The 13,063-nt window shown below is 39.9% G+C and overlaps 1 protein-coding gene across 3 annotated transcripts; it reads right to left on the bottom strand.

Moving 5' to 3' along the window:
• Positions 1-2,197: 2,197 nt before the first annotated feature.
• ankdd1a (ankyrin repeat and death domain containing 1A) lies at positions 2,198-12,803 on the bottom strand. Of its 3 annotated transcripts, none has more exons than XM_034525895.1 (15): positions 12,654-12,803; positions 11,882-11,985; positions 11,041-11,139; positions 10,035-10,133; positions 9,841-9,945; positions 9,643-9,741; positions 8,626-8,724; positions 7,282-7,380; positions 7,074-7,172; positions 6,473-6,571; positions 6,191-6,289; positions 5,284-5,379; positions 4,153-4,354; positions 3,777-3,908; positions 2,198-3,524 (listed from the first exon to the last, which is right to left on the bottom strand). In XM_034525895.1, the coding sequence occupies exons 1-15, from the start codon at positions 12,685-12,687 to the stop codon at positions 3,463-3,465; spliced, it is 1,527 nt and encodes a 508-aa protein (XP_034381786.1). In that variant the 5' UTR covers positions 12,688-12,803; the 3' UTR covers positions 2,198-3,462. The 3 variants fall into 3 exon arrangements, with proteins under 3 accessions (XP_034381786.1, XP_034381797.1, XP_034381805.1); XM_034525906.1 differs by having other exon boundaries at positions 5,284-5,376; XM_034525914.1 differs by lacking the exon at positions 12,654-12,803 and adding an exon at positions 12,190-12,427.
• Positions 12,804-13,063: the final 260 nt, after the last annotated feature.

The following is a 13,063-nucleotide window of genomic DNA, read 5'->3' as shown; positions in this document are numbered from 1 at the left end:
ATAATCGACTACAAGAGCCAGAATGCAATGCAACCAGAACCGCACGTACACATGTGCATTTCCGTTCATTCATTTGACTTTTGAAACGTAATGCTTTTTTTGTATTTTGTTTATTTGCACAAATATTTATATTTAATTACATTTGACCTTTTTTAATTTCAGTTCTGTACAATGGAAATATTGGTAAGTAAAGATGTGCAAGCTCTGTCTCATTGAAATATTAAGCGAGGCAATACAAACACATATTAAATAACAGAATGATTCTTCTATCGGACTATTTCTGTTTGTTGTTAGTGAATGATCGTCCATATTTGTAGGTGAACATTTAAATATGGTCATTTGTTTACAAAGTTTTTTTATTGATCTCATTAACACGTCATGTACATTGGAAGTTTATACATACATTAATATACAAAAATGTGCATTGGTGCAGAAGTGTCTAGTTAATGCATTGAATACATTATCACAATAATCATTCATCTCATGGTGGGACCAGTCAGGCTTTTGAAAAGGTGACTGCACAGAAAACGTCAAACTTGTGTTTATACCACCACGACGCACATGATTTAGACATGCTCACCCTGTTCTTTATTAAACCAGTAGTGCTTATTCAAAAAGTGCTTCAATGTTCAAATCCAGCACAACACAGCACCAAAAAAACCATCAGATCTATCATACAAATCATTACAAAAATGGACGTTTACTTTGGAAGAGATATGTATTCATGCAAAAAAGGCAAATATGTTACACACCATCAACCTTGTTCACATCGTGCATTAAAAAAACGTTTTGAGGTTCCTTAAAAACAGTCAAATGTATGAACATGAACAAAGCAGAAACACTTGTAAATGTACGGCCACAGACCCACATTTAATTCCTCAAGTTCTATTTTTAAAAAACTAGATTTTTATTGTGATGGTTTTGGTTGTCAGTCCAGTTTAACCGTTATCTAGAAGGGCGCTGTCCAACCTTTTGGCTGGTGACCCCCTCAAAATAGAACTTGTGTATACTTGTCATTGCATATGTTTATGAGGTATGACCAGATCAACAAAGAGCTCCCCCCCCCCCCCCATTTCATTAAAATAGTTCTAGAGGCCAGAAGAAGTAAAATGATCCACAAGAAAATAAAGAAACATTAGTATATCATTTTGTGTGGGATGAAAGTAATTTTCTACTTTGCTGTCCTTTTACTCATCTTGCAAAACCTCAAATGTATCTTGTGATCCTTCAGTAGAAGGAAATGAAAACAAAGGCGGACACACTGAAAATGTCCATTTTAATTATTTATGATTTTTTGGCCCAACTAAACTCCTTTTTATATAGTCTACAGCAGCTATTCTCAACCAATGGGCCGTGGGTGACCTCAGAGCACCACCTAATGGGCCACGGATGTACTACCAAATGGTTAGATCAAATTTACAGTAAATGTCTGAATGTGGTCAACAAGAGCAGACAGTTTGGTTGATAATGTCCACACTGAGCTGCCTCTTCCCTCCTAATTATGCTGCGTTAAATTGAAGCCTCATTTAGTTAAGTTGTCTCTTTCTATGTAAACAAAATTAATGTAACACAAATTCTTTAAGGCCACAAAGACAACAAGTAGAGTCCAAAGTCCTGCCCAACCTCCCTCGGAGAAACAAAGGAACCATAACAGTTTAAAACCTGATCTTAATGTTACAACAAGAAGATGATGCTGGTACGTATATAAAAACAAATTCCATGTGCTTCTGTGGTCATATGATGCAATCATAGCCGTTTACAGTGTATTTAACTTCTAGAGCTGCTGTAGTGAGTGGCTGGTGCCATTAGTCTCCCTGGTAAGATTGATTTATATAGCACCGCCTAAGAGCAAACATTACAGAGACCTTCACAATAAAAGATGTAAAAAACAGACAGAGTACTTCAAAATAAAGATTAATACAAAAGAGAGAAAGGAACAATAGACAAATTAAGCAAAATTAAGTCTATAAAGATCCTCCAAAGTGAGTATTTTTAAGTGTTCAATATGAAATTAATTTAAAAAAAATAAATATGATTTAATCAATAATTTGTAAAATAATTGAAGAATTTACCCAATTCATGAGCCTATTTTGAAATGTTTCTTTATCATCATTTATTTAATATTATTAGGTATAATAGTTATTTCATTAATATATATATATATATATTTTTTTTGTCATATTGACATTATCCCCAATAACTCACATTACTCCTGCCTCTTAGCCAGCAGGCTCAGCAACTGCTAAGACATTTAGCTAGCTCGCTGTTGCTAGCTAGCAAGAACAATGCAGAATGTCATTGAGTACGCTCAATGACAGTACCACCCCATCTAGCAGGCCCGATAGAGAACATGTCCAGCCTTGTTAAGCAAAGTGAATAATTGTTTACTGTGTGTCTGTGTTTTGTGCTAATCATTGTAGCATTATTATAATTGTTCTGGCTAACAGGTGCTAGCTGCTTCAATCTATGAGCAGTTGCTGAGCTTGCTTGGGGCATGTTATCATGAGAGGTGTGAGGGCAGTGGCAGAAATGAAAGGGTCATGAAGCAGACTTTCTGAAATAAATATTTAGAATAAGACATGCAGCTATAATTATTAATACTATGTATTGCTATGAGTGCTGCAGGAATGAGTCCTTAAAACCTGTAAATTAGTCAGCACTTTTGTGCTTTTATTCATTGACACAAACAAAGATTGCCAATGTTTTTCAAGTGTGACTCCGATCTCCTTCCTCGTCACTCTGGTCAGTCCTTCCCCAACAAGCTCAGACCAGCAGAGTATCAGTTGTCCGTCAGGGACTGCTGGACATGTAAGAGGGCAACTTTTTGCTAATGTAACATATCAGCCATAACAACTATTTTTTGGGGGGTGTTTTGGAGCCTTTGCCCTGCCTAAATCACTGAATGCCGCTTTAAGGAGGAGGAACTTTGAGAAACATTTGCAGGCGGAAGCATTAAATCATCGTTAGCTGAATGACGACTTGTCATAATGTGATGAAAAGCCCTTTGTGTACAAAGCAACAGTACAGTATGAGTAGTGCCAGCAGGTGTTACTGCATGTATTAAAACAAACAAAACAAGAAATGTTATTTTTCATTTTCACCAGGTACTTTTTACTTTTTCACGAACCTTAAAATACATTTTCTGTGAACTAAAATCAGTGTGTGACTATGCAAACAGGTAATGCCACGGATGATAAAACGCTTTTTTTCATGGGCATTTACAGTTAAAGAGCCTATAGGTGAACTGAAGTCTTGGATTTGTTGTGTTGCCTTTGTGGTTTGACTTGTGGACCGTGTGTATCAGCCTACCATTGAAGGGCATCGCCGCTGGATCCTGTGCTTCACACCGCCGCCCAAGACAATTGTAATTGATTTAAAAGACGTATAAAACAGATACCAGAATGCTAATGTGCAGAGCCAGACCTTTCTACAGCGCTGTTGAAATAGGTCACACAGCGTTGATCACATTGCAGAGCACATTTTGGGAGAGCTGGTCTCTGCGTTTGCCTTCTGTCGGATGCACTCTGGATGATTGGAAAAAAAACAAGGAGACATCATGCACCTTTACCTTCCAGATACCAGGAAATAGACGAACGACGTTCAGAAGAAATATAAAAAGTGAAGAATTAGTCATTGTAGCTTCAGCTGAGGACCGGTACATGCTAGGTGACGCAAAAGTATTACAGAAAGCAAAACAAAAAAAGCCCTTGTGTGGCTCTGTATGGACGTGACACTTCTACAAGAATACAAACCAGGGTGCAGTTTCATGTGCTCACCTGCCAAGTCTGTCCGTGAGATTTCCACCAGCCCCTCATAGAGGCCCTTGATCGGGTTCTCCCCCGCCATCACGACTCCATGGAACCAGATCAGCAGCATTCGGTGGCCATGCTCTTTGAAGCTTTTCATACCTAGAGGGTTCAGTTCAGAATTACCATATATCTATATAAAGTCCGAGTTGTGGTGGGTGAAAACTGAAAAGCCACGTGACCCAAGACCACCAGTATTGAGAGAGTGATATTTAAGCAGAGCAAGCAAAACCAAAATGAATCCTCATCTGAAACCAACTCAGTGCCACTGCACAAATTGTTGCCCCTGAGCTGGAAACGATATACTTGATTGTCAAACCATTTTCAAGAGGTCGGCGCAGCTCACCGGTCCACTGTTGTTCTAAAGCTCGTATCTGTGCGTTGCTGAAGTCCCAGTGCTGCGCCAGGATCTTCCACTCGCCACGGCAGAGGTGCTTGGTCGCCAGGCTCCACAGGACGGACCGGAGGTGCTGGGTCTCTGGCTGGTGATCCTGCTTGAAGCTAAGCGGTCTCCCCACCCAGGAGTCCTGCTCGCTGCCCATCTGATCCTGAAGTTGTTCATACAAAGTGTGCATGTAGGTATAAGATGAGATAAAATAGAACTTTATTAATCCTGAAGGAGATTCTTGTGTCAGAGTTTCATCAAAGGATTACAACAGAAGAAAAGCCCCCAAAAAAACAACAGAATAACAATTATTAAAAGAAGTAATACAAAATAAAATACAATAGCAATAAGAGTAAGGTAAATAAATAGTCATTAAAAAAAACTAAATAGAAAAAGTTAATTAAAACAACAAAGAGTAAAAATACAAAATGTATAAGAAGTGATACTAACACCAGAGCCTAAGTTAACTGAGGTAATAAATTAAGAGAGAAATACTCTCATATGCAATCTCACTTTTTGTTGCAACCGGAGTTGCCCCCTACTGGTCATATGTAAGAATGCAAGTTTTAGACAATGCATTGGCTTCACTTTTCAGAACCAGAGGTTGTCGCCTGGCCCCAACTGAACGGAGAGTTGCGGTTTGTTTCATAGTTTAGTCGAAAAAACTAAAATACAGAAATACCAAGCAAAAAAACGAGATAACCAAATTCAAATGACGAGCCAATTTAGTTTTTTGCAAATCCTTCTTTTGTTTTTTCTTTTCAAGAGAGACGCAAAGCAAGGCAGGCGACCCGGAAGTACAAGTATGTCAAAGCCAAAGCAATAGAAGGATCGTAGGCAAGTAATACAGTTTAATCAACATCATTTTTACCCAGGTGATCCAGAAGTTTATAAGTTGCTTAGAACACTGAATGGTTATCGTTATAATTACTGATTCATATTCATAATGGTCATCTACTTAAATGAGTAAATATATGACAAAAGACGCATAAGAATATTAAATAAACCAAAAAAACATAAATTTTTAGAAGAGAAAGTATTTGTTTTCTGTTGAGCCACTGCAGGTTTCAGATGCGATGGGGATAAACTCACCTTCTCCCATTTATAGAAACGGTCAGCTTTGATGATCATGTCGACCAGGATGACGTGGTTTCCTCTGGCTGCCACCTCCAGACACCTTTTCCCCTGCTGAGTTGATCATACAGTCGGTAAAACACAGTGTGTGTTGGACGTACGTTACTCGATGCGATTGATATAACAGAACTAGCAGGGAAATATAACCTACAGTTCTAAATTTCAATATTATAGTGTGATTATCAATCTATCAATTCTGTGTTTAAATGTTCTATCAAATGTAAAACAATTAATAGTGACAGTCAATAAACCCACATATGGCACATAACAGTGGTGGATTGTAAAAAAAAATGTAACTTAAATACTTTAAGTAGAAACTTGAGCTACTTGCACTTTACTTAAATATGTCCATGTCATCCTACTATGCAACAACCCATAAGTATATCAAGTAACCAACCTCAGTCCTGATCACGACTCCCAAATATTCATTTTCAGAATTTTAAATCACAGATTAATGGGATTCAATGGGCCATTTCTTTCCGTAATGGTCTGAGTGTCTTTATTTTGGGTACACTGTTTATTATAGTCGTATTATAGGAGCTGAGGTTGAACTGCCTCTTTCTCAAAATGTATTCAATAGTTATTAACAAAAACTAAATGATAAAACATTTGAAAAGCAAAAGATGCTGAGGGATGAGGGATTTGCTTTTCCATTGCTACATTATCTATATATATATATATATATATATATATATTTACTTCTGTAAATGATCGGAATACTTCCTCCACTATTACATGGAAAGAGAATAGCGAGAATGTTGTTTCCATCAATTACAATAAAAAGTAGAGAAAGAACAAAAGCAGCAAATCACAACATCAGAGGAGCTTCGTTCTGTCCTGGGTGACGCCGTGTGCCGTGCGGTACCTTGTCGGTCAGATTGAGGTCAACGCCAGAGATCAGCATCATCTCAGCCAGGCCCTGCCAGCCGTGCTCTGCCGCGATGTGCAAAGCAGTCTGTTGTCTCTGCGAACCACATGGCGGAAATGTGAAGTTATTGCACCGTAGCCGCTGTGTCGTTTCTTTTGGGAACCATCGCCCACTGTGACCTACGCATTCTTATTGCATTGAACGTGGAGATGCGGAGGTTCTGCGCAGCCGGCTACTTTTATGTTCATCCGTGTGTTCAGCAGCTGTGGAGGTACTCACACTGTCCGTGATGTCCAGGTCGCAGTCGGCATCGATGAGCAGCCGTAAAACCTTGGTGTGGTTGTTGAACACAGCCAAGTGGAGCGCTGTGTTGTGTTGCTGTTTTCAAACACAGAGAAGGATGCAGAAGAAGAAGAAAAAAAACAGTAAAAAATCCACAGTAACTGAAATATTATATATACCGACAGAATAACTATGCAAAATAAATGAATTAAATACATAAATAAAATATAGATATTATTGCACAGTGCATTTATACTGCACAGGTTTTTAAGTGTTTTGTGGTCTACTGGGACAGCAGGAAGGAAGGATATATTGCCTTTATAAAATGTTTTCCTCTTGACTCTGAACATAGATATTTAGTTTCAAAGATCAAACAAATTGTTCTTTTGTCGTGTGGGAAAGCAGACCGTAACATTAAAAAAATGTTGGACCCAAATGCTCAAATTATACCCTAAATCGATACCGTGGGTTTAAAAAATAAATATTAAACTGGCAAAACTTTAGCCCCTGTCCAGTTGTCCCGAACGGGGATATTAACTAGCGTCTTCTACATCCTATGAACCAAGACATGCGCCACATGGGAGCGGCCGTTACTTACATTGTCTACAGCGTCTCTGTTGATTCCGGCCTCCAGCAGCAAACTGGCTTCCCGGTCAAAGCCATGCAGAGCCACGTAATGGAGAGCATTCATATTCTTCTGCATACAGAAAAAACAAGGATTTGATCTTGTGTTGAGATAAAAAATTTTTTTTTGGAATCTTGTTTTTATTGCAAGTGATTTATGACATGGAATGGACAAACCATACATTCGTTTGTGCGTTGGCATTGCAGCCGGACTCCAGCAGCAGTTTGACACATTCGTAGTGACCTCCATCAGCTGCCAGGTGCAATGCAGTGAGACCGTCCTGAAAGCACAACAGGTACATTGAGGATAGCACTATGCTGCTTTGTTCATGACGGGGTGTTTAATATTGTATTTACACTTAACTATCAGGTTTGAGCCATTGAACTCAGATATTAGAGCATCTTTTTGTTAAATTGACAATGGTTAATGTCTTTACTGGAGTAGTCTCTGACCTGGAGATATCTGAAGATTATTAAGGTTACATGTTTTAAAGGTGTTTAAAAGATTCTAAGCACTATCCCCCTTTGTGTGGCCAAAGCCTCAACCACATATCAATAACAGATTGCTCAAACTCTGCATCGTAAAGCACACATTGTGTGTGTGTTTGTGTGTGTGTGTGCGTGTGTGTGTGTGTGTGTGTGTGTGTGTGTATATATATATATATATATATATACATACATACATATGTTTTGCCTCGAGAAGCATGCGCTCACTAAATGCGGGACTACTCATAGTTCCTAGACTCTTAACAATTAGGATGGGAGCCAGAGCCTTCAGTTATCAAGCTCCTCTTTTATGGAACCAGCTTCCACTTTCAGTCCAGGAGGCAGACACAGTCACCTCATTTAAGAATAGACTTAAGACTTTCCTGTCTAATAGTGCTTATAGTTAGGGCTGAATCAGGTTTGCCCTGGTCCAGCCCCTTGATATGCTGCTATAGGCTTATAGGCTGCTGGGGGATGTTTAAGGATACACTGAGCACCTATTTTCTCTTCTCTCTCTACTTATGGATGAATTTACATCTCTTTATTGCACCTTACTAACTCTACTTCCTCCCCGGAGTCTTTGTGACTTCACGTTTCATAGGGTCCATTGGACTTGGCTGTGTCTGATGCCTCCTACGTTGGTTATTTTTGGGGAGTTTTTCTTGATTCGATGTGAGCTCCTGGGACAGGAATGTTGTACAGATTGTAAAGCCCTCTGAGGCAAATTTGTAATTTGTGATATTGGGCTATACAAAATAAACTGAATTGAATTTAATATATATATATATATATATATATATATATATATATATATATATATCTTGTATGCTTCTCGAGGCAAAACCTTTTTTATTTTTTCAAAAGATTTATTTTTACTTACATTTTATTTCTCTACAGCATCAAATTTCTGTAAGAAAACACTTTTCACTGAAGTTTAACAATATAAAAGTACAACTGCTGCCAATTATGCACCACAGCCCCTCTAATTAAGAAACACAAATTGGGCCTTGTAAGTACGCAGCCCAGTCCAGTCCACTCACTATATTTCTCTCGTCGACGCCGACTCCAGTCTCCACCATCTTCTGCAGGACCTCTGTGTTCCCGCACTTGGCTGCCAGATGCACGGCTGTGTTTTCTTCCTGGAGTCCAGACACAACAGCACATTACAGCCAGTCACCAGCTCTGAGACAACTTCCTCCACACCACCAAAACATGTCACAGGGGCCGGCAACACCTCGCTGGGGTTCTGGTCTAACCCAGAAAGGGGGAAGTTTATTAACACGCCGGCCTCGTCAGTGCGTTGGTGTTGAAATCGCCACATGAACCAATAAGGTCATACCTTTTGCAATGTGAGTTTTATATTACGTAACATGCTGAGGCAAAAGGTATAGGTCGTTTGTTCAGGGTGCATGGAGCAATTAAACTCACCTGGAAGAAAAATATTACATATTTTTATGCAATATTAAACAATTGTGCGCTTCAGCCTCTTATGGCCTAAAACTAGTATTACAACAACAAACACTTTTTTTGTACCTAGTTTTACAACAACAAACATTTTTATAATTTTTCATCTGTTTTTATAGATGGAAAACATTTTCATGTTGAATTTCTTTCATGTCCCATTAAAAAGTAACATTATGCAAAAAAGAGTTATCTATTTATTTATTATTGAACACGTTGGAGCTTTAGGTTTCTATTATAACCACAAAATAAATAGTGTAATATAAATATCACAGAAAAAAAATCAAACTTATGGAATGTAGGTTGTTACCATGTATTGTGTGGTACACAATACATGGTAACAACCAACTGTACATGTACACACACACACACACATATATATATATATATATAAATGAATATATTGTGGCCCTGCCCAGTGTACACAGGATTTGAGGTCAGAACACATCCTGCTACAAGTTTGGTTGTTTAAAGATGGCTTTAACAGCCTCACAAATCAAATATTGAAATATAAAATAGAATTTGTTTTCTTTCCAACAGCTTCTGTGTGCTCGTTTGCAAGAGAACAATCACTGTGTGTGTGTGTGTCTCACTACCTTGTCCTTCAAACCATGCGTGCAGCCCATTCCAATCAGAAACTCCACCACTTCAAATTGTCCATGTTCAGCAGCCAGGTGAAGAGCCGTCTTCCCTGACTGGTCACGAGAAAAACATGCAGCAGGTCACACACTCAGGAAATACAATTTCCCCAACAGCCGTCTGTAAATTTAAAATAGTGCCAAGCAAGGAGTCACCCTGTCAACTCTGTCGAGGCGGACGCCTTCCAGGTCCTCCATGATGAACTCCAATACTCGGATGTGGCCTCGCTGGGCAGCACAGTGCAGCATGCTTAGACCATCCTAACACACACACACACACACACACGCACACACAGTCAATATCGTTAGTTCCATCATCCGCGGTGATGATGGAACTAAGGAAACCTTACTTTGTTTTCACAGTTGAGCTTCGCCCCACAGGACACCAGGATCTGCAGGACCTTTAGGTGACCGAACCAGGAGGCGAGAAGCAGAGCGTTCATGCCAAACTGTAGACAACAAAAACAAAAAGTGTTCTCAAACAGTGACGCTCTGACAGCATGTAAAGTAGCACTCTCCGTATTGGCCTCGGTCTGTCTCTGTCCTGCTGTGCGGTTCCTAAATGAGATAACTTGACCTGAGTGTTGTCTATTTTATGCTCCTCTCACAGTGTCCTCCTTTGAGGTCAGAATAAAGGGAGACCATCGCTTTGTTATATTAAACACATGCTCTGGTTTTTGTTTGGGATGTTCTACGAAAAAAAGATCACCCTTTATAAAGCTGCCGTCCCACAGTTCTCCGCTTCAGCGACGAGGTGGTCACACCTAAATTACTTTCTTTCCCCCGTTTGTTTAATCGAATATTGATAAGACCCAACGACAAATAATTTTATCTTTGATCAAATACATTAACGTGAGCAGAAAGGTCAGTGATGCTTTTTGCATTTGATCGATGACCAAAAAGAAATCAATGTTTATTTTATTTAAGAAGGATGCGCATTGATCACTTGAGTCCATCATGTCAATGTGCCAGATATAACCATGCCAGCTTATTTCCTTCTGCAGGACCTGACCAGGTTTATAGTTTATGGCTTCACCCTAAATCTGACACACTGCTAAAAAATATAATATATATATTAATACAACTTGTGGGAAGATTGTCATTGAAAACAAAAAACAAATCCCCTTTTACATTATTATATTGAGTTACAGCCTGGAATCTGGAATACAATATGAGAAATGACCTCTATGTTCTTATAAAGGTTTACATAGTTTGTCACATAGTTTGTGACATGCTTTTAGAATCAACTTTGTCCTTGATATTTGTTGTATGTAAAAGATATTTAAAAAGTGTCAGCTGTTAGTGCAGCAAATGTAAGCACTACGGTTAAGACCATTATTATGAGCATGTACGTACAGTGTCCCTCTCATCAACGTCGGTGTCGTGGTCCAGCAGGAGACGGAGAGCCTGTTCGTTCCCGGCTCCCGCTGCCCAGTGCAGCGCTTTGCGGTTGAGCTGAGACGGGCAGAGAGAGAGAGAGAGAGAGAGAGAGAGAGAGAGAGACGCGTGACTGTGTGATGCTCACGAGCTCTCAAACGCTGGCCATTCAAGCCCATTGGTGGTTAACACCACCGGATCAATAACGCCTCAGCTGACATCTTAGCTCATCACTCAGTCCAGTTGAGGGTCTCAGTGAATGTGCATGCACAACACCAGGGACCTGGAACTGGCTCATCTAAATGTGCCGTTGGGTTATGTGATGTGCTTTTTCTGCCACGACATGTTAAAAGTCTCTGCTGTGAAAAGAGGCATCACCGGATATCTCTAATAAAAAGAAATAGACTGCAGTTCACTATAGTGCTCTCTCCATCCTGAGTTTGTAACACATATGGTGGTCAGACACCGTCGTACCAAAAACTTTCATTGGCATGCCTCACTTCCATTTTCTTTGCAAGTGTCTGTGTCGCCTTGATTACCGTCATCGGTTTCACCTCGGCTTTTCTTCACTATCAGAAAACGCTTTCATTGCCAAGTACATTCCACATAAGAGGAATGTGGCTTGGTGATTGATGGGTGCGTGACAATAAAGGAATCGTGCAACAGTAAAAGACATCATTCAAAAATAGAAAATGTACAATAAAATAAAGTGAGTTGTGCAAAGGTGTGTAACTGTAAGTGTCCGAGTCGGTGACAGGGTGTAGACTGTGAATTATTTTAATAAGCCAACAACTGGCGAGAACCCCATCAGCGGGCTCACTTTATTTTTGGCCTTGACGTCCACACCCTTCCTGATCAGCTCCTGCATTTTGTCCGGCTCGTTCCTCTTTGCAGCGTCATGGAACTCCTTTTCTGACCAAAGCACTAGATGACAGACAAAGATGGTTATCAAGTGCGGTCTGCAGGCCGGCAACAAATACATAAAATAAAATAAAAAACACAGTTGATTTGCAATGTATACGATGTCTAAGACTCGTGTTATTAACCCTGTACATGAGTGGCTGTGGTAGTGTGAGTAAGCACTGGACATGTGGGTGTAGTGCACGTAATTGGCAGATCAATACATACAGTATTAGTAGAGATGTGAAAGCCACTGCATGCTGGGAATTCTTTTGCACAGACTCTTGATAATCAGAGGTAATCAGTCTGTGAAACATCCCGTATGTGATGTGTTCAACGAGGTGGTAAATCACGGGATTCCTGAAACGTGCAGTCGGACGCTCGCCTTTCAACGCGGAGAGAGAGAAGGCACTTTTAAGAAGAAGAAAAAACGGTCATTCGTGGCAATAATTCGCCCAATTCTTGGAGCAAAGTGACAGCGTGTGACTTTGGAAAGGTAACGGAACACGAGTGTTCAGCAAGTAGCGTTAGCGTCCGCCGCCCTGCTCGAGAAAACGGATATTCCCATCGTGAACCACGGCACAGGGTGGACTCGGTGTTCCTGTGCGGTTGTTCAAAAGTAGCCCGTATAACGAGCACGCCTCGCCGCTGCTGACAGATGACAGTCGGTCGCTCCCCCCGTTCCTACTCACAGATATCATCCTCCGACACCAGGCCGTCCTCCATCTTTGCGGGGTTTTAACTCTTTGCCCTCAGCTCTCTCTCATCGTGGTGCCGTTAGTATTTCTTATCCTCTTTTTTTTCTTCAGGAGATGAAAAGAAGGTTGGACGATATGCTGTAGTTATATTTCTGTCAAGCCACACAGGAATACTGTGAGAGTACAACTTCCGGTGACGACTTTCAAAATAGAATTTAAGTTATTGTATAGTCAATGTTGATCCGGTGCTGTCCTAAAGAATAATATTCTGTTTAGATATCACAATTAAAAGGATGTAACGCACATAAATGCAGCAAACATGTTGCTTGGAAAATTACTGTTTGAACAAAACAAACACGTTATTGATTATTCAGATTTGTTGTGAATTTCCTGACAATTTTACT

Source organism: Cyclopterus lumpus, chromosome 3, assembly GCF_009769545.1.
Source record: "Cyclopterus lumpus isolate fCycLum1 chromosome 3, fCycLum1.pri, whole genome shotgun sequence".
NCBI lineage: Eukaryota > Metazoa > Chordata > Actinopteri > Perciformes > Cyclopteridae > Cyclopterus > Cyclopterus lumpus.
The sequence above is the reverse complement of the archived record's forward strand: the minus strand, read 5'-3'. Positions and strand labels throughout refer to the sequence as shown.

Excerpts from the sequence above, each read along its gene's own strand:
- ankdd1a (XM_034525895.1), bottom strand. The coding sequence starts at position 12,687 with ATGGAGGACGGCCTGGTGTCGGAGGATGATATCT. Across the intron at positions 6,572-7,073 it reads ACAGAGACGCTGTAGACAAT|CAACACAACACAGCGCTCCA; the intron begins GTAAGTAACGGC and ends GTTTGAAAACAG. Across the intron at positions 6,290-6,472 it reads ACCTGGACATCACGGACAGT|AGACAACAGACTGCTTTGCA; the intron begins GTGAGTACCTCC and ends TGTGGTTCGCAG.